General features: G+C 37.4%; 1 protein-coding gene across 8 annotated transcripts in view; it reads right to left on the bottom strand.

Moving 5' to 3' along the window:
* Positions 1–21,478, bottom strand: part of Tut4 (terminal uridylyl transferase 4) — a 112,016-nt gene that overhangs the window by 72,807 nt on the left and 17,731 nt on the right. For 7 of the 8 annotated variants that reach the window (XM_051188417.1, XM_051188416.1, XM_051188419.1 and 4 more), the window contains exons 2-5: positions 19,461–20,345; positions 10,385–10,548; positions 3,145–3,261; positions 333–510 (exon numbers count right to left, since the gene is read on the bottom strand). In XM_051188417.1, the coding sequence (XP_051044374.1) occupies positions 333–510; positions 3,145–3,261; positions 10,385–10,548; positions 19,461–20,253 (1,252 nt within the window). In that variant the 5' untranslated portion in view covers positions 20,254–20,345. The remainder of the gene's footprint in view (positions 1–332; positions 511–3,144; positions 3,262–10,384; positions 10,549–19,460; positions 20,346–21,478) is intronic. The other variant, XM_051188421.1, reaches the window with a different exon arrangement.

Raw genomic sequence — 21,478 nt, 5'->3', positions numbered from 1 at the left:
TGAGGCTAGCCTAGTATGCAGATTAAGTTCAAGGACAACCAAAGCTACACCAAAAAACCCTGTCTCAAAAAGTTAATTTAAAATAAAAAAGATATACATTTAAAATTTACTGTAATTTGGATAGTGGTGACATGAACCTTTAATCCCAAGCAGTCAGGTGAATCCCTGTGAGTTTGAGGTCAGCCTAGTCTACAGATCAATTTCAAGGATAACCAAAACTACACCAAGAAATCCTATCTCGAAATAAAAGAAAAGAAATTTGCTCTAGTTGAAGAGGAAGTAAAGGAAAATTTTGTGTTTCTAATAGTTAAATATGTAAAATGGTTCTGTACCTGGTAAATAGGTCATTATAACCTTTGACATTTCCTCCACAATGTCCTGGCGGACTCTGAGGTCATCATCTGTTATTCCTTGTTCTTTTGCCAATTCAACAACCGCAATACTTAAAGCAGCCAAGTGAGCAGGGGAAGGAGATGGAAGAGATCGCAGTTCACTTTCTTCCTGTTTTTCCTGTTAGTAGAATGTTTCACAACAATAACAAAGTTTCCGTTTTAATGTCCTTATATTTAAGAAAAATAGAAATAACAAATATTCACCTCCTACACATGAGAAACAAAACATGTTAAAAGTGAAGAAAAGAAAAACTTGCTTTTAGGACACAGGATTGAAGTGAAAGGGAGTTTACTAGTGAGATTTTTTTTTATAATTTCCATTTTTTTGAGATTATATCATTTTACTAACTTTTTAAAATCTGCTCTTCTGGAATTGGAGATATACATCAGAGGTTAAGAGCATGAACTGCTTTCTGCTTTGTGAAGGACCCCATTTCAGTACAGAGCACCCACATCCAGTAGTTCACAACTGCCTACACAAACAAGTTCCAGGGGACCTGACACCCTATTCTAACTCTAATTCCAAGAGGGAGTCATTATACACTTACTCACTCAATCACTCATAAATATCAAATAAATAACCATTTTAAAAGAAAGTAACATTTTAAAAATTGCTCTACTGTACTAGTGGTACATTTCTGAAAATCTAAATCAAAGCTAACACAGGTTCAAGAGTAGGCTCATGATTCTGTACCAGCAAAGACAGCTATCTTAGGTCTATCAAAAAAGTCATCAATCATATCTAATCGATCCAGGCAGCAACAAATCAAATAGTCATAGTACTCCCTAATATACACATAAAGTATATAGAATATTAGGTTTTACAATCAAACTATGCAAAAGCTTCTATGGGAACACAGAAAAGGACAACAACCCAGGCTTTCTGGAACATCAGGTGACGGAATTCTACTTAGAGAAGTTATCAGAGTTGAGACTTAAGACTATATATTACAATATTTGAGAGAAAATTAAATAGTTAATGTATCAATATACTAAGAAAAGTACTCTAGATAATTTAATAGAAATAATTTAAAAATTGTAAATTCTGAAGTACAAAATTTATGAGAAATGTTGTGGTCTACACTCCTCCAGCTTCATGTCATGCTATTTTCTTTCTAGTACTTTCCCTTACAGGATATACTCACATACTTACACACCATGTCCACTCTTTTCTAGAGACTATTCTCTATGAGAGTTTAATGTACCAAACTTACCTTTTTTTTTTTTTTTCTTCTGAGACAGTTTCTCTGTATTGCTTTGGAGCCTGTCCTGGAATTCGCATGTAGACCAGGCTGGCCTCGAAATCACAGAGATCCACCTGCCTCTCCCTCCTGAGCACTGGGATTAAAGGCATGTGCTACCAACGCCCAGCTACCTTTTGTTTTTTGAACTACTGTTTCTAAGTTCAATTCAAAGGTCATTTTCCATAGAAACTTTTCCATAGAAACTTCCCTGCTCTAGACAAAGTAAAATATACATGTAAATTTCCTTAGCACACTTCTCCCTCTAACAAGACTTATTGTACTTAAACCCCTATTAACCAATTATTAGGAACACTAAGGACTGGAACCGTGATTACCTTATTCACCATCACCTACATCTAGCAATCAGATAATAAATACCCTAAGAAGGAAAGCAGGGAAAATTATGGAGACATGAATAGTGGAAAAAGCACCTCATCCCAGAGTCCAGTTGAAGCATCTTAGTGAGAAGTCAAACTTCCAGTACATTAAAATTAGCTGTGAAGACTGAAGAGAGATAACATTCCTTTCATATATAGCTATTTTATGTTAAAATAGCAAGTACACATGTGTACTGTGGCATATGTGCCCATGTACACAAAAAAAAAATGATAATAAATGTGAAGGAGGAACTGGAGAAATGACTCAGTGTTTAAGAACACTAGCTGGTTTTCCAGAGGTCCTGAGTTCAATTCCACACAGTGGCTCACAACCATCTGTAATGAGATCTGATGCCCTCTTCTGTCCTACAAGGATACATGCAGATAGAAAATAATAACTGTGAAAGACTTCTCAAAATAAAAATGTCTTTAGGGGCTGGGAAGATGGCTTATTGGAGTAAGAAAGCTTGGTAAGCATGAGGACCTGAGTTCAGCTCCCAACACCCATGTAAAAAGTCAAGCATGGTTGAGCACAACAAAAGAAACAGAAAAATTATTAAAACTTCTTGGCCTGCAGTAATGACTCCTGGCTCAGTGAAAGACCGTATCTCAAAGGAATAAGACTGATAGAGCATGATACCCAAGTGTTGCCATGGCCTCAATATAAGTACAACACGTACAGACGTACACGTGTACACACACACACACACACACACACACACACACACACACACACGTCTTTTAATAAATTACAACTCTGTTTTATACTGAATATCCTGGAACTCCTTTCTGAGTTGAATCCAAGGATCTAGTTTCACCTGAGCAGCTGTCCCTAAAACATTAAGGGACCTCCTCAGGCTACTGAAGGTGGCAGTACGGAGTCATGCCTCTTCTCTGCTGCTGCTACTGCTGTTATACTTGACAGTTTTTACTTTATGAATCAACTTAACATGATCAAACTAGTTCCTAGAAGGTTCCTTCAAATCACTGTAGATGAGGAAGTTAATCACAGCTTTTCAAGGCTATCATTTCAGTTACTTCATGACTCATTATTAGGTTTGTAAGTTTACAAATTGCCTAACATACTTTTACAATTCAAAAAGTAAAGATTTTTTAGAAGAGATCACTTACCAAAATATTTTTCTTATGTCGTTTTTCTTTTATATGTTTATGTGCTCCTTGGATGTTTTCAATGTGAATTAAGCAAAGTTTGCATAGATAACGGCAATTGGTATATTCTGGTGATCGCTAAAGAAACAAGTTTAAAAATACACTTTCTCAGTAAACAAAGAAATGACAGATTATATAAGTGAACACTCTAACTGTAATAGGCCAAAATAAGTACTGAGGAGCTGGTGATATAGCTCAGTGGTAGAACACTTGCCTACTATATGCCAGGACTTAGGTTAGACACACCCAGCACCACAACAAAGAAAACAAATAAGCACTACAAGAACATGTGTACCATTAAGTAACCAACTTAAATACTCAAGAGATAGTTGACTTTTTCAAAACAGTCATTATAGGATACTAAGTACTAATTTTAAATTATATCACAAAAATTCCAAATAGGCTTACTACTCATCTAATATCATCTTGCTCCTCAAATCTTATTCCTCCAATTGTATTCCCAAAATCAATTTCAAACTTAACTTTTGGTCTTTCTGAGTACTATGAAAATTAATAGTCCCTTATGTTAAGATTTCAAATAAATGGTTCACAACTATTGAAGACAATTTCAAAGGCTAAATTCTAAAAATGCTCCAATCAATCACTGTACCATGAGAATAAATGTTTAATCTACTGAGGTAACCACTCTGAAGATACAACAATTTGAGCATGATAAAATACAAGTCACTGTACTTCACTCATGATTTTGTATGTGTTTTCTCAAAATAATAAAACAATAATTACTATGGGCTTTATGGTAAACATTATGGTAGACATTTCATATATAAATTAATAATCCAAGAAAGTTAATATCTTCATTTTATGATATGAAAACAACAGAGCCTGGGACTTCACAGGGTTTCAATAGTACTGAGCAGGAGAATGAATTTCAGTTCATGCTTATCTGAATCCAAAGCCAACAATCTTTCACAACAGAAAATTAACAAAAATAAGTAAATGCTAATTTTAAAGCACTGTCTCTATTGCCTTACATTAAAACTTCAGTGATACTTAGTATTTTGTTTCAGATTATTTTTCAATATTCAGTGCAACTAACTCCTGACAAAAGGGTTCTCTTACCTGGAAATATATATTCTTTTTAAAAGATTTTATTCTTATTTTGTATGTGTGAGCATTTTGCTTATTAGTATTTAAGCACAAATTTAAGTGTATTTGGATCCTCTAAAAGGAAGTTACAGGAAGTTATGAACCACAATGTGAGTGCTAGGAACTAAACTCAAATCCTTTTTAAAGATAGCAAGTGTTATGTTTGGGGTTTTTTGTTTTTGTTTTTGAGGGGGAGGGGTTGGTTTGGTTTGGTTTTTTGAGACAGGGTTTCTGTGTAGCTTTGTAGCCTGTCCTGGAACCCACTCTGTAGACCAGGCCAGCCTCCAACTCATAGAGATCCACCTGTGTCTGCCGGGACTAAAAGCATGCACCATCAAAACACAGCTTAGCATGTGCTCTTAACACTGAGCCATTTCTCTGGATTCAATAAATGATGTTCTTTAAATAAGAAACCTACATTAGATTTAACAACAGTCCTACAATAGATTATAAAAACAAACTCAACATTTATAAAGTACTATTTATTAACTTTGAACTGTCAGGATTCTCCATTTTACTGATAAAGGATTTAAAACTCAAGTATTAAACAATTTCCCAAAGGCAACAAGTATATAAGTGACACACAATCTAGTTATTCTAATTTTTATAACATGAAAATTATTTAAGATCAGTTAAACCATTAAAAAAAAAACTTTCTTACATTTCCAACTACAACCATTTATTTACTGAGCATTTCTTAAATTTTATGTGAAACATTTTTCATGGAGCTGGACAGTGAACAAGACCAATTCCTGTCATAAAGATTACTAATAAAGAAAAGGCATAAATAAATAGGAATATAGATGAAAGCGGAGTTACTTTTTAAAACACGGTTACCGCTTAAAGACCTTTTTATACAGTGATTTAAAGGCAGCATAGGATTAGGCTGCTGTACGATATCTGGAGCCATATACTCTATTCCATGCAGAGAAACAAAGGTTCTGAGCCAAGAACATAACCAAAATATTTACAAAACTACATATTACAGTTTAAGGCATATTTTAAGGTCAAGCTATAAGAAGTTAAACTGTGAATGTTAACGTTGTCAACTTGGCTTGTTTGAGAAGCACCCAAGAGATGAATAAATGCCGAATGAGTTGAGAAATGGGGGGCCTCCCCTGCCTTTGCCTTTGGGCCTCCACAATGCGAGTTGCTCTCCTTCATGACACCATCTCTAATAAATAACTATAATCTCTGAAACTGCAAGCTAAAACACATTTCTCCCCTTTTTCTTGGGTAGTGTCACAGGAACAAAATTTTTGATACATACATTATAAAAACACTAGTATGACTAGTAACTGGGTCAGATCACAAAGTCCTAAGGATTCTTATTTTTACTCTAAGTATAAGTGAAAAGCTACAGAATGTGTAAGGGAAAGCAAATTATCTAAAAAAATTTATGTTGAGTTGGGCATGGTGGCACAAGCCTTTAATCCTAGTATTTGGGAGGCTGAGGCAACACTTTATCAATCCCAGGCCAGCACAATCTACATGGTAAATTCTAGGACAGACAGAGCTATACAGTAAGACTCCATTTCAAAAATTAAACAGAAAGAAAGAAAAAAATATGTTCCCATCAAATGTTTTTGTTCTTGTTAAGGCATGGTTTCACTATGTGTTCTGGCTGGTCTGGAACTCACTATACAGAAGAGCTAGCCTTGAACTCAGAGATCCTCCCTCATCTACTTTCTTGGATTAAAACTACAGTTTTGTTTTTTGGTTTGGTCACAGGTATCTCAGGCTGGTCTCCAATTCACTATGTAGCTGTGGATGATCTTTAAGTTATTTGACACAAGGTTTCTCTGTATAGCCCTAGCTGTCCTAGAACACACTCTGTAGACCAGGCTGACCTTGAACTCACAAAGATCTGCCTGCCTCTGCCTTCCAAGTCCTGGGATTAAAGGTGTCCCCACCCCATCTATGGATGTGCCTGACTCTCCTACCTTCACCTGCTGATAGATTTAAGACATGAAACACCACACAAGGCTGGAAAAGTGGCTCAATAATTAAGGGTGCAAGCTGCTCTTTCAGAAAAGCCTGGGGTGGGCTCCTAGCATTCCAGATAGGTGGCTCACAAGTTCCAGGAACTCCAGTGCCCTCTCCTGGACTCCCATATGTACACAAACCCACACAGACACATAATGAAAACCATAAAATAAAATTTTAAAAAGGCAGTCAGTCATCACCATATACAGATCTAATCTATATCTTAAAAGAACCATTTGTTTTCTAAAAATAGGAGAGAAAAGACTGACTCATAATCATTACCATATTGCATCCAGAAAAGAGGCAACAGATGTGGCAGAGTAGTAAAGAGTTAGATTTAAAAACTGAAAATATAGATAGCTAATACCTAATTAAACCATGAACCCTGATGAGATCACTAAGGACATAAAATATTAATACATGGAACATGTGTAGATTCTTTTGGGAAGAGAGGGAATCCAACATCATATAACAAACACCGAGTATGAAGCCAGAATTGCTAGGATGATATTTCATCTGATTTTAAGAATAAATATCAGAGACCTACTTCTATATGTATTTATTAAAAAATTATTTTACCTGAGCTTGGTGGTAGTAGCACTCAGGAAGCAGAGGCAGGAGGATCTCTGTGAGTTTGAGGCCAGCCTGGTCTACAAAGCTACACAAGAGAAATCCTGTCTCGAAAAATCAAAACATCAAAAAATTATTTTACCCGGTAAAATAACCTTATTGTAGAGTAGCTAATCTTTACTTAGTGCCTATTATATATTTTATTCCAAAAGCTTCACTTGAATTATCCTACCTAACACAACAGCTCCATGAATTAGGTGTTATATATATGTACACACACAAGCATGTTTGGGCATTGTGGGCCACAGTACATGGGTAAAGGTCAGAGGACAATCTCAGCTGTCATTCCTCACCTTCCATCTTGTTTGAGGCAAGGTCTCTTATTCACTGTTATATCTAGTGAGCTAGCTGACTGGATACTCTACTATTCTCATCAATTGGGATTACAGACACATACTATTTTACATGAATTTAGCAGACCAAAACTCCAATCCTTATGTTAGTATGGTAATCACTGTAGCCACTGAGTAAACATCCTGGTCTTTCAAAGCTGTTGTATTTTACATCATTTTACTGAGGAAAAAATTGAAGCCAGGTGGTAGTGGTGGTGCACACCTTTAATCCCAGCATTGGGAGGCAGAGGCAGGTGGATCTCTGTGAGTTCAAGGCCAGTCTGGTCTACAAAGCAAGTTACAGGACAGCCAGGGCTACACAGAGAAAACAAGGAGAGAGGAAGAAAGGGAGAGAGGGAAGGAGGGAGGGAGAGAAAGGGAGGGGAAAGGAAGGAAGGAAGGAAGGAAGGAAGGAAGGAAGGAAGGAAATAGGCTCGAGATATGTCTGTGGTGATATATTATATATTATTAAAGCTTGCCTGAGGATTCAGAATGAAAAGCTAGCCTGAAGCCATAGAGGTCAGGCAATAGTGATACACACTTTTAATCCCAACAACCATTCTAGCAAGCCATCAAGCCAAGCAGTGGTAGTACACACCTTTAATCCCAGGATTCAGAGACAGAAACAGATGGATCTCTCTGAATTCAAGGGCACCCTGGCCTACACAAGAATTAAGAGCTCACAACTTTGATCCCAACATTTGGGATCACACGCCTTTAATCCCAGCACTAGGGAGGTGGAGACAGAAGTGATATGGCTGGGCAGAGAAAGGAATATAAGATAGGAGGAGACAGGAACTGAGAGCTTTTTACCTCTGAGGAATCATGGAGACAGGATTGCCATTCAGTTTGATAGAGGTAAAGATCTACTGGCTTGACTGCTTTGCTTCTCTGATTTTCAGCTTGAAGTCTGAACCAGTATCAGTCTCTAGGTCTTTTATTTTTCATTTTACAGTAGGCTCACAGGTTAAGAGCATTGGCTGCTCTTTCAGAAGACCCCAGGTTCAATTCCCAACACCTACATGAGGGCTTACAACCATAACTCTCCCCACCCCTTAGGGTTTTTGTATAACAGCTCCAGCTGTCCTGGAACTCAATTTGTAGACCAGGCTGGCCTTGGGCTCAAGAGATCTGCCTGCCTCTGCCTTCCAAATTCTGGCATATGCTGCCACTACCACCCAGCATATATTTTTATATGTAATTTATTTAACTTAATTTTATGTGCATTGGTATAAAGGTATCAGATCCCCCAGAACTGAAGTAACAGTTATGAGCTACCATATGGTTAATGAGAACTGAACGTCAGTTCTCTGAGCCATCTCTCCAGCCTCACAACTATATTTTTTAACTCTAGTCTCAGGGGGTCTGATACCCTCTTTCAGCCTCTGCAGGAGCTAGGTACCTACAGGATGCACAGACACACACATTAAAAGAAAAAAAAATTATGGGTTAAATAGCATTTGATTGTTATCCACCACTAAGTGACTGTGGTAGACCTGATGACTTGGAAATTCATGTGTTTTATTAATATACACACTAACCTTAATTTTGAGCAACTGCTATACTATACACTAATAAAATACCAAACAAGACAAAAGTGCTTTCACAAGAATTTGTTTTATCAATCTAAGTATCTTTGTTTTTCTAAATTATATAAAATTATACTATTACCTTCATTCCCTTACTTTTTAAGAATAAATGATTTCTTTGTATACACACTTATAAACATTTTACATACATATTTCCCTGCAGTTTGATTTGTGACTTTTCAATATCTGGTGTGGTTTTATTGCTAAGGCTATGAAATGTACTTACAGTTTAAGAAATTAGTTAATTAGCACTCAGATACAAGACACCAAAAGAATAATTCCTTATTTATACTATTCAGTAAACGTGAAAAACAAAAGAAAAAGAATTTGGCAAACTAAGTTTTTAATAATTTATTTTTATCAATCTGAATAACTTTTAACTTCTAAAGGCTCTGAACCTAGGGCTTTTGCTTGCTAGACAAATGCTTTACCAATGAACTACATTTCTAGCTAGACTTTTAACTTTTCAATATATATACCCAATGTCCAGTACAACTCCTAGCACATAACAAGTATTCCTTACTAACTAAATTAAGGCATAAATCATTAGTCAACAACCAAAGTAGTATTTTAGTAAATATTCTAAGCTTTGGGAAACAAACATAGGAACTAAGAGATCAGTCAGTGGCTTAAGCGTGTATACTGCTCTTGCAGAGGACCCAAGTTAAATATCCAGAATCCACATAAAGGGTCTTACAACCTCCTGTAACTCTGGCCCACCTGATACCCTCTTCTGATCCCTGAGGGTACCTGCACTCACATGCACATATTCCCAGGCACATAACACACATATATAATTAGAAATTTAAATAAATATTTTATTTATTTAAATATTTATTTATTTATTTATTTTAAAAATAAAAATTTTTAAAAATAAGAAAATAATATTAGGAAGGCATGGTCATTCACTCATCACAATAGCCAAGAGCCTCTGAGACAAGAGCACTGAATAAATATGTGTGTGTGTGTGTGTGTGTGTGTGTGTGTGTGTGTGTGTGTGTGTGTGTGGTCCAGCCTGGGCTAGAGTCATAAAATGGAAAAACAGGGAGTGGGGGGAAAGAAGAAGCAAATGAAAAGGAGAAGCAGAAATAAGAAAGGAAAAATCAAAGGCAAGGAAAGGGGAAAGGAAAGAAAATATCAGCTCTGTCATCACAGCATGGAAGCAGCCACAGACAATATATAAAGAAAAGGAGCACAGCTGTATCCCAGTAAATGTTTACAAAAAAGAGAGGTTACATGTATTTTGCTATATTCAAACAAAATAAGGGGCAGGTCATTGTTGCTAATGCCTACAATAACTAAAAGTCAACTTATATTAGGAGTGGTAGCATGCTTTTAATCTCAGCACTTAGAAGGGAGAGGCAGGTAGATCTGAGCTTGAGGCCAGCCTGGCCTACATAGTGAGACCTGGCCCAAAAAAAAAAAAAAAGTGATGGTTAAGAAAGCAGGATACTATGTGTCCCATCAATAAAAGAAACATTTCTTTTTATTGTTACACTCTGGAAAAAGTTATAAAGTATACACTCCTCCTTCAGTAACTAATATGACATAGCATACCTTTTCAAGTCGAAAGATGTGATCTCTTTCTAGGCGTTCTTCTGCTTGTTTCAAGCCTAGTCTCTGCTCAGGTGTCAATGCAGATTCATCTATCACTGTGGCATTTTCTAAATAATCCATCTCAGAAGAATTTTCCTTATTAGATTCTTCACTCTTCATTTTACCTACAAAAGAAGCAATAGCTAATTCAGTTATCATTATGTTGGGTGTGATGGGGCACACCTTTAATCCCAGCACTTGAGAGGCAGAGACAGGCAGGTCTCTTTGAGCTTGAGTACAGCCGGGTCTACAGACTAAGCTCCAGGACAGCCAGGTCTACAACATAGAGAAACCCTGTCTCAAAAACCAAAATAACAAAATCAATTATTATCATTAAAAATTATAAATTTAAAAAATAAACACTTAACTATGGGGGAATTCTTTTCTTATATTTAACTTTGTTGTACAAATTATTAGATTGTGTTAAAATATATATGTAAAATATATGCATGGTGAGCTCATAAGATTGCTTAGTGAGTAAGGGTAATTAATTGCCACTAAACATGATGACCTAAGTTCAATCCCCAGGATTCATATGGTAGAAGAAAATATACTCCCAAAAATTGTCCTCTGATCTCCACACATGCTATGTACAAACCCACACATACAACAAATGAATAAACGTAACATTTTTTAAAAAGCAGTACTAAGGGACTGAAGAGATAATTTGGCTTAACAGTTAAGTGCATTGGTAGCAGGCGGCCATGATGGTGTGCCTCTTTATTCTCAGCAGTAGGTAGGCAGAAGCAGGCAGATCTGAGTTCAAGGCCAACTTGGTCTATATATATATATATAGACCAAAACAGGGCTACAGAGAAAAACCCGTCACAAAAATAAATAAATAAATAAATAAAAAACACAAGCACCTACATGACAGCTTACAACTATCTGTAACTCCAGTCCTAGAAGATCTAATGCCTTCTGCTCACCTCCATTATCACCAGACCCAAAAAAAAAAAAAAAAAAGATACACAGACATGCATGCAGGAAGAACACACACATACAAAGTAATTTTTTCTTATTTTAAGCCAGTGCTCAGTCAATCAAAAAATACTATCATATTCAAAAGCCAGTGCTCAGTCAATAAATAAAATACCCATCATATTCAAAAGTCAACTACTTAACTTATAGAGAAATACTGACAGTCAATCTCATCTCACCTTTCATTGGTTGCTTTTGAGGTAGGTAGGGATAGGGATGTGTGTGTGTACGCGCGTGCGTGCGTGTGTGTTAAAATATTAAAGCTCTAATTTTCGAAACAAAGAAGAAATCGCATTTAGAATTGGTACATTCCTACCAAAAGGCATAGGATGGTCTAGAATAAAAAGTAAACTTTTAAATAAGAATGTCATAAGAAGGGGAGTGGATTTGGGCACATAACCAAAGGAGGCACACTTACACCACAAAGACATCTATCTGCTCAACTATGTTCATAGCAACATTATTCATAATACCCAGATCTTGGAAACAATCTAGATGCCTCTCAACAGAAGAATGGATAAAGAAAATGTGGTACATTTACACAACGGAGTACTACTCTGCAGCAAGAAACAATGGCATCCTGAATTTTGCAGGCAAATGGACAGAATAGAAAAAAACCATCCTGAGTGAGGTAACCCAGACCCGGAAAGACAAATATAGTAGGCACTAATTTCATAAGTGGATACCAGACATAAAGTAAAGATACCCAACCTACAATCCATAATCCCAGAGAAGCTAGAACCCTCTTCCAGAAACAGATGGAAGCAGATACAGACATCCACAACTAACCATTGGGCCAATGGTCCTAGAGTACAATAGAAGTGAGGGAGGAGTGATAATATGAACAAACGAGTCAAGACCATGACGGGGAAACCCAACAATCAGCTGACCCAAGCTAGTGAGAAATCACTGACTCTGGTCTGACAACTAGAGAACCTACATAAGACTAAACTGGACTCCCTGAATGCAGGTGACAATGGTGCAGCTGAGGGGAGATACCTTGCTCAGTCTGGGAGATGGGGGGGACCTGCCTGAACAAGATGATGGGGACAGACTTAGTAGACTTCCTACAGAAGGCCTTACCCTCTCTGAGGAACAGATGGGGGGGAGGGGAGCGGAAAGAGAGGTGGAAGGGGGAACTGGGGGTGGAATGAAAAAAAAAAAATCAATAAACTAAAAAAATCTAAAACATGAAAAGAAGGTGGCAAGAAACAAGCCAAGCTACAGTTGGGCATTCGTAACTAAGAAAAAGAAAAATAAGAAGAAGAAGAAAGGGGATGGAGAGATAGCCCAGAAGTTAAGACTAGGTTTAGTTCCCAACACCTACATGGCAACTAACAACAGTCTGCAACTTCAGCTCTAGAGGATTCTGGTCTTTGGGGACAATGCACATACATGGTGCCACTCAACAAATGATCCATACACATAAAATTAAAATAAATCTCTTATTTGTTTTTGAAGACAACATATCTTTAGCCCTCGCTGTCCTGGAACTCACGATGTAGACCAAGCTGGCCTCAAACTCAGAGATCACTTGGTTGAGTCACTACCAGGCTCAATAAATCTTTTTCTTTGTTTGTTTAAAGAGTGTTATTAAAAAAAAACACACACACACAAATACTCAATGTTACTTGGTAAGATAAATGCCCTGGTTTTTTCCTAAGAAATGGCTTATCAAAGGGCTGGCTGCTCTTCTAGAAGTCCCAGGTTCAATTTCCGCCACTCACACAGCAGCTCACAACTGCCTATAATTCCAGTTCCAGAGAATCTGACACCCTCTCTTTCAGCCTCCACAGGCACCAAGCACACATGTGGCGCACAGACAAACACCAGACAAAACACCCATACATATAAATGAAACTATTTTTAATGAAGAAAAAAAAAAAAAGATCCCATTGCTTGAATGCACAGATTCACCTGTTTTTGCCTTCTGAGTGCAACATCACAATCTGAACAGTAAATATTAAGTGGCAGGAAAACAGTGCTGCACTATGTGGTATCTGGAATTATCTCCTAGTATTTGGACTTATTATTGTGACTTTTATTGACTTATTATTGAACTATGAAAGATGAAATCTAGTTTATTTCTATAGTTCATGAAAAAGAACAGTAACAAGACAACCATTTTTTTAAAAATGTGTAACTTTCCCTTTAGGACTAAAAACAGCAAATCCCATGAAATTATCATTTCTAACACAATAACTGGAAAAATTACATAGCACTTTTTTTTCCCCCCTAGATGGGGTTTCTCTGTGTAGTCCTGGCTATCCTGGAACTCCTCTGTAGAACAGAGATCCACCTTCCTCTGCCTCTCATGTGCTGGGATTAAAAACAATGACCACAATTCCTGGCTACACAGCACTTTTTAAGTCAGAAATAGGACAGGGCATGGTGGCACACATTTAATACCAGAGTTTAATATGTGAAAACAGGCAGATCTCTACAAGTTCAAGGCCAATCAGATCTACATAGCAAATCCAAGAGTCAAAGCTACATGATGAGATACTAAGTCAAAACTAGGGTATATACCGCTCTTCAAGAAGATCAGGTTTTGATTCCCAACACCCACACTGGACAACTCACAACCACCTACAATGCCAGCTCAAAGAGATCAAAGGCCCCTGACTTCCTTGGACACCCACACTCATGCACACATAGAACTAAACATAAAATAGGAATGGAAAAATGGCTCAATGGTTAAGAGCAGTTAACAGCTCTTGCAGAAGACCCAGGTTTGGTTACCAGCACCTATAGGGTAAAAAGGCCAGTGAAAGAAACACAGTTTGCCCTGGTATCAGAGCCATCTCTGTCCATGATCCACTAAACTAATCAATCCCTGAGCAGAAAAACCTCTCCCTGGGTAAACTTGGCCCCCACCCCAAGAAGCCTTATGTAAACTCCTCTGCCTGTTCAACTGTTCTTTCCCATCCTAGCAGAGGCAACCACTCTCCTGGACTCCTTCCTAAGTAACTCTTTCTCAAGAGTCTTGAGTGAAGATCTTCATTCAACAGTGAACAAAAGAAGAACTTGCTGAGATGTTCCCCTTAGGGAGCCTGAGCAAAGCTCAGAAGAACAGAAGAAACCTGCTTGGACATTCTCTTAGCAGGCTAAGCAAGTCTGTAGCAGAAAAGTAACTTTTCCTAGGAGATGAAGGAGATTGTTACATTTCTTCAGGGACTTCCCCTTTAGCACACTGTAGCCAAAGCAGAGCCAAAGAAGAAGCAGTTAACTCTGCTAGGATGTTCTCTTAAGGGAATAGAGCAGAGCTCAGCTGTAAGGGCTCTTTCCAGGAAAGGAGCAGGATTGCTATGTCCTGTAGGGAGACCATCCCCCACCACACCCCAGCTTCAGGTAGCCTGGCTTCCTGATAATTTAGGATACCTTTCCCTCCAGGACTGAGCTGTCCTGTTGCTTCATCCTCCTGAGCTGTCCTGGGTAGCCTGCCTTCCCAACAAGTCAGGGCACCTTCCCTCCAGGACTAAGGTGTCTGTCCTATTACAGCTCCAGCCTCCAGAGCTGTCCTACTGCAGCTCTAGATAGTCTGGCTTCCCAATAAGTCAGGGTATCTTTGCAGCTCAAGAGCTATATCATTCACACTTACTTACATTTTGGTGTCTAAAACCTGAACTCACATTCACTTATAGCACCCACACCAGTTAACTCAACTTCCAAGGGATATGATGCCCTCTGACCTCCACAGGTACCTGCAGGCACATGGTGCACAAAAATTCAAGCAGGCACACATACATACACTAAATAAAATAAAGTCTCCTTTTTAAATGTATGAAAGTATTTCATTCCTATATTCAACATTAAATACCAAGCAAATTGCCCCAAACTATGTTCCATATATTGCAATAGTTTGATAAATGTGAATACACTTATAAACAAGTAAGTATAGACAATACCTGCCTTATGCTGTGGAATAACCTTCTCATACACTATAAAGATTTGTTATTCAAAAAAGCTGGGCTCACACCTTTAATCCCCACACTCAGGAGGCAGAGGCAAGTGGATCTCCGTGAGTTCAAGCCAGCCTTGAACACTACACAATGAGTTCCAAGGCAGCCAGAGCTACATAGTAAGACCCTGGCTCAAAAAAACAAAGATTTGTTACTCAAACAAAATGCTGAATGGTTAGTAGCTGGGCAGGCAGTATAGGCAAGGAGACCAATCTAAGGAAGATGAGAAGAAGGAGGGTTGAGTCAGGAGTCACCAGCCAGATGCAGAAGGAGCAGGAGGTGATCATGATGTATTGAAAGAGGGTATCACCACATGGCAGAGTGTATGGGTTAACTTAAAATGTAAGACCTAGTTAGTAATAAACCCGAGCCATTAACTGAGCATTTATAATTAATATAAGCTTCACTGTATTTGAGAGTGGCTGCAGGACAAGAAAACTCTGCCTACAGAGTAGGCATATGTATATGAATGTTTATATGACTAATGGTTGGCAGTGAATAGAAGATGACAATGAACAGTGAATACCAATATATACAGTGTTTCTTGGAGGCATGATTGAAAATAAGGTAGTATAAGCCTTTAATCCCAGCACTTGGGAAGCAGAAGCAGCCAGATCTCTGTGAGTTTGAGGCCATACTTGTCTACAGAATGATGAGTCTTGAGACAGCCAGAGATACAGAGAAAACCTGACTCAAAAAAAAAGGAAAAAAGACAGAAAGAAAAGAAGGAATTACATAATAGTGATATTTGTATGACTCTAAATATACTAAAAAGAATGACTTCTGGCCTGGTGGTGGTGACACATGCCTTAATACAAGCCCTCTCTCTGTTTAACTTTTGTTTGCTGGCAAATTTAGGAGGAGGGGGCAATATGGTTGTTATTGTAAAGTAGGGTCTTACTCTGTAGCCTAGGCTGGCCTACAACAATCCTCCTACCTATGAGCTACCTGTATATCTAAAGTAAAGCTGTGTTTTATTTTTTGCTTTGAAGGTGGGACCAGTCCTTGAGATTGAATCAAGAGCATCCCTCATGCAACAAAATTCCTCTACCAATGAATTATATCCTCATCTTGAATATTAAAAATTTTCTAAGTCAGATCAAGAACATTTTCCCCCAAATAATCACTTGACTCATTCACCTGTTTCCTTAAACTATTTGTTCTCATATACAAAAAAGACAATTCTATTAATGTTTTTAAAATCTGTTTCTAAACTGTGGCGGTTTGGAATATGTGAGCTTATATGATCAAAAATTTGAATACTTGGTCACCAGAGAATGGCACTATTTTAAAAGATTAGGAGGTGTGATCTAAGCCCACTAGGCAGTGGGCTTAGAAGTTTCAAAATTCCCATTCTAAGGTCAGAGTCTTGCTCTTCTGCTGCCTGTGCATCCAGACCTCAAACTGTCAACTACTTCTCCAGCACCATGCCTGGCTGTGTTACCACCATGTTCCCCATCATGACAATGGACTAAACCTCTGAAACTGTAAGTAAGGTCCAATTAAATGCTTTCTTTTCTAAGAATTACCTTGGTCATGCTGTCTCTTCACAGCACAGAACACTAAGACATAAACCATCACCTGTATCCTATCAGAAATGAAAGGTAGCTATCTCTGAAAAATAAATTGAGGGAGGGGGGTATGTGCAGGTCAAAGGACAACTGCAGGGAGTTCTCTCCCTTCTATCATGTGAGTTCCAAGGATCAAATTCAGGTCATGAGATTTAGTGGCAAGTATCCTTAACTGCTGAGACAACTCACCAGCTTTATTTCTGAACTTTTTACCAATGTTTCACAAAATATGGCAATAAAGCTTTTTTTTTTTTTTTTTTGAAGAGGGTGCTAGTGATCAAATCCAGGGCTTTATGTATACTAGACAACTGTTCTACCAGGTGAGTTACACCCCCAGCCCCAATTGCTTTATTTTTACATCAAGGTAAACTTTACTCTCTAGCCATGGAAACAACAGAAAATAAGACTGCCTCCTCCAAAATCGTTAATTTAAACAAAATTAAAACTACCAAAAAAGGAAAAAAAAAAAGAGATGAGAGCTGAGCATCCTAACATGCATATACTTAGACAATTGATTGAAAGTAAAACAGAGCTAACCATTGTAGCTTATGCCTATAGGTAAACCATAATTTAAAAAATTTAAAAAATATTTTTGAGACTAGGTCTTATTTAAGTAGCCCTAGCTAGCCTGGAACTCTCTATATAAAACCAGGCTGGCCTCAAACTCAGAGATCATTAGTACTAGTATTAAAAAAAAAAAAAAAAATCACCACCACCACGCCAGCCAAAACATTTTTTAAAATAGAAGTAAATAAAACCTAGATATAGTGACCATGCCTATAATCCAAGCACTAAGGATATGGGAGGCAGCCTGGTCTACAAAGCAAGTTCCAGAGCATCACAGAAAGACACCTCTTTTAAATAAATAAATAAATGTATATAAACACACACACACACACACACACACACACACACACACAACTCAAGATCACAATGAACCAAAAAATTTTACAGTAGTAGTTCAAGTATATACTAACAGTATATTTCTTAATCAATCTTTGCTTCCACTTTAACTCCTAACAAATAATCTGGTGCATTGAAGCCAAAAAATTTTTAAAAAGAAATAAAATAGAAAACATTAGCATAGAACTATCTTTGATTTCTTGAAGGTCTTCTAAAATCACACATAATGTTTATTCTGTCATAACTCAAAAGCCCCCCCCCAAAAAAAAAACAAAAACAAAAAAAAACTCAAAAGCCCCTTCATTTTATAGCCTGAAAGCTGAAATTTTATCATGCCCTCAAATTTCTGCTCAATCAATAATGAATCTCATTCATAATCAGCCCACATTTAATAATGTAGTCACCCAATCTGAAGGCCAAATAACAAAATTATGTACAATCTCAAGTTTTGCCCCTAAAAATCCATTTTGTAACACAACAAATCGGAAACTTTCTTGAGACCTAGAATTGGATCTCATCTTGGCTTTCAACTGTAAACACATTACTGAACCACAAATAAGAACCCAATACATACCCAATACTTATTCAATAAGTAAGAATATATTCCCAATACCATTTTTTTTTTTGTAAGATTGGGAAGCTAAGTATAGTAGTTAAGTTCATGTAACCCCAGCACTTCTGAAACTGTCTGAAATAGGCAGATTAAGAGATCAAAGTGCAGTTAAGAGCACTGGCTGTTCTTCCAGAGGACCCAGGTTCAATTCCCAGCACCCACATGACAGCTCACAACTGTCTGTAACCCCTGTTTCAGGGTATCCAATACCCTCACACTGACATACATGCAGGAAAAACACCAATGTACATAAAGTACAAATAAATAATTTAAAAAAGGGGGGAGGGTTCAAGGTAATGGCTAGAGAGATGGCTCAGAAGTTAAGAGCAAGACCCAGCACCCACATCAAGTTATTCACAATCAACTGTAACTCTAGCTCCAGGAGACCCAAAACCATTGGCCTCTGAATGAAGGCACAAACACACTACCCCTACACACATATATTCGGCTGTGGTGCATGCTTTTAATCCCAGCACTCAGGAGACAGGCAGGTAGATCTCTGTGAGTTTAAGGCCAACCTGGTATACATAATGAGTCCCAAGACAGCCAGGACTGCAGAGACCCTGTTTCATAACAGAACCAAACTAGTAATAATAACAGTTTCTTAAATTATGAAACAAAAGAGTTCTAGACCACTTTGAATTACATAGTTCAAAGCCAGTCTGCTCTACAAAATGAGACCATGTTTAAAACCCTAAGGAAATGTACAAGGCTAACAGCGTAGCTCAGTGAACGAACACTTCCTCTTGTCCAGCGTATACAATATTAAGACAGATCCCCACTATCAGTAAAGAAGTAGAGTATGTGTATTCACAAACACCCAATAAACTCGTATGTGTGCACAGTCTCTTACCACCAAAAAAAAAATAAATAAATAAAGGTTTTGCTTATCTGTTTTTTCAACTTTTTGAAATTAAAATAGCTAAACCAGAAAAAACCTACAGAACAATGGGAAAATCCTGCCCAAAACATAACTTGTGGAAAACACGATGTGTATTTATACTTACTCAAATCATCTGATGTATCTTCAATTCCTGAAGCACTGTCATCAGAATCACCAATATTATCTGTGCGTGTCTGTTGCTTCTGAGATGGTGGTAAGTTTTCCAGAGTTGATTTTTCTCCCTGTAGAGATTCACTGTTCCTTTTGTCCACAGAAACAGCGGAGCTGGTAAGTTTTTTCCCAGTCTGTTGTGATTCTGTCTGTTTCATGTTCTCTTTCAACAGTAAACCGGGTGCATTTTCTGGTTCTAGAGGTGAGCTGGGTGTCTTTTGTAATTTCATCTGAGAAGAGGGTATATTTTCTTCTTTCTTCTGTGAATTAAGTGCTTTTTCTGCTGCTGTTGCTGCTGCTGCTACTGCTGTTGTAGAGGGTGTTTTTTCTGCCTTTACTGGTAAATTAGGTGACTTTGGTAATTTTTCTGCTTTTGCCTGTAAACTAGGTGCCTTTTCTACTTTTGCCTGTGAAGACCCCTTCTGGGCTTTCATGGGTGAATTTGGTATCTTTTTCACTTTGCAATGACTTTGATCTCGAAGTACTAACCCCAAATCTTTAGGGCCTGGAACACTGGCATTTACTTTACATGATTTAACTTCTGTTTTTTCTATACAAATATCATTTTGCTTGGTTTTTTTACTACTATTTCTATTCAGAGAGCTGGTCCCAATTTCTGTCATGGACTTATCATTTCTAGGCTTCAAGGTTTGATTAGTTACAATTTTAACTGCTTTGCTTTCTTCACAAATAATATTCTTCTTTGGTTCATGATTTTCGCTTTTAGAAGTCTTGGGCTCTTCCATTATTTGAAAATCTGGTTCTTTTCAATTGTGATACTGTAAAATGGCAGATCTCAGGTATATGAACTGCTCCAAATCTAGTTTAGGCAAGCAAACTATAGGATTTAAAAATAAAAACAAAAATCTGTTATTTAAAAACCAAAAACATTTTTAGTCATTACTCAATTTTAAAAACTTAAAATTGTTCTCAAAACTAAAGAAAAATTCTTCAGAAAGCAGTATGAAAAGAGCTTAAATCCTGATTTATCAAGAGGCAGGCAGATCTCTCTGAGATCCAGGCCTGCCAAGTCTATGTAACTAGTTCAAGGCCACCAAGACTACAAAGTGAAACTGTCTCAAAAAAACAAAACAAAAAACAAAAATAAAAAAACAAGACACCCTGAAAAACAAACAAAAACCAGATTTTTACAAAAACAAAGTTGCTTTCAATTACCTAATGAGAATTTCTACTAAAAAATGTAAATATTTCCACAAAAATAAAACCTGGTCAGGTAGTGGTGGTGTGTGCCTTTAATTCCAGCACTCAAGAGACAGGGGCAGATGGAATCTCTTAAGAGATTAAGGCCAGCCTGGTTTACAAAGCAAATTCTAGGATAGCCTGGGCTATACAGAGAAACCGCCTGATAAATCAAAAGGAAGTGGGGAAAGGGTAAAGAAGGGGAGGAGGGGAGGGAGGAAGGGAGGAAGAGAGGAAGGACCTCAAATAATATGCCTCCATCATCTTAAGGAAATGGAGAACTGTAAAACTGCAGAATTTCAATCTCTGTGCACAATAAGGAAAGCTGCAGAATCCTCAGCTTTAAAAGTCTTGCACCCACATGATTTCATCCTGAAACACCCATTTATGACACAACCTACTCATACTCAAGTCTCTAAACATGAGAATCACCCCTGAAGTAAAAAGAAGTATAAATTCACATTTATTTATAAAGTATATAAACTTTTCAATTCTGTTATTATGTATTTCCTAAGACCCAAATAATGAACACCACAAAGTACAAGTTCTGCTTAAAACTATGGACTTTGGGAGATAACAGTGTTGGTGTAGTCAGTTATAATAAATTTATCATTCTAGTGCCAAGTGTTGTTGGTAGGGGTAAAAAGATTTGAGGACATAGAATATGTGGAAATGGTTTTATGCTCAATTTTGTTGTGAACCCAAGAAAGTGACAGAAAAAAAAAAAAACACTAAGAACAATCAGAACTTATTTTCTCTAAAAAATAGTCA

The sequence above is a fragment of the Phodopus roborovskii genome, unplaced genomic scaffold (assembly GCF_943737965.1).
Source record: "Phodopus roborovskii unplaced genomic scaffold, PHOROB, whole genome shotgun sequence".
NCBI classification, from domain to species: Eukaryota; Metazoa; Chordata; class Mammalia; order Rodentia; family Cricetidae; genus Phodopus; species Phodopus roborovskii.
Note: the sequence above shows the minus strand (reverse complement) of the source record. Positions and strands in the feature narration are given on the sequence as shown.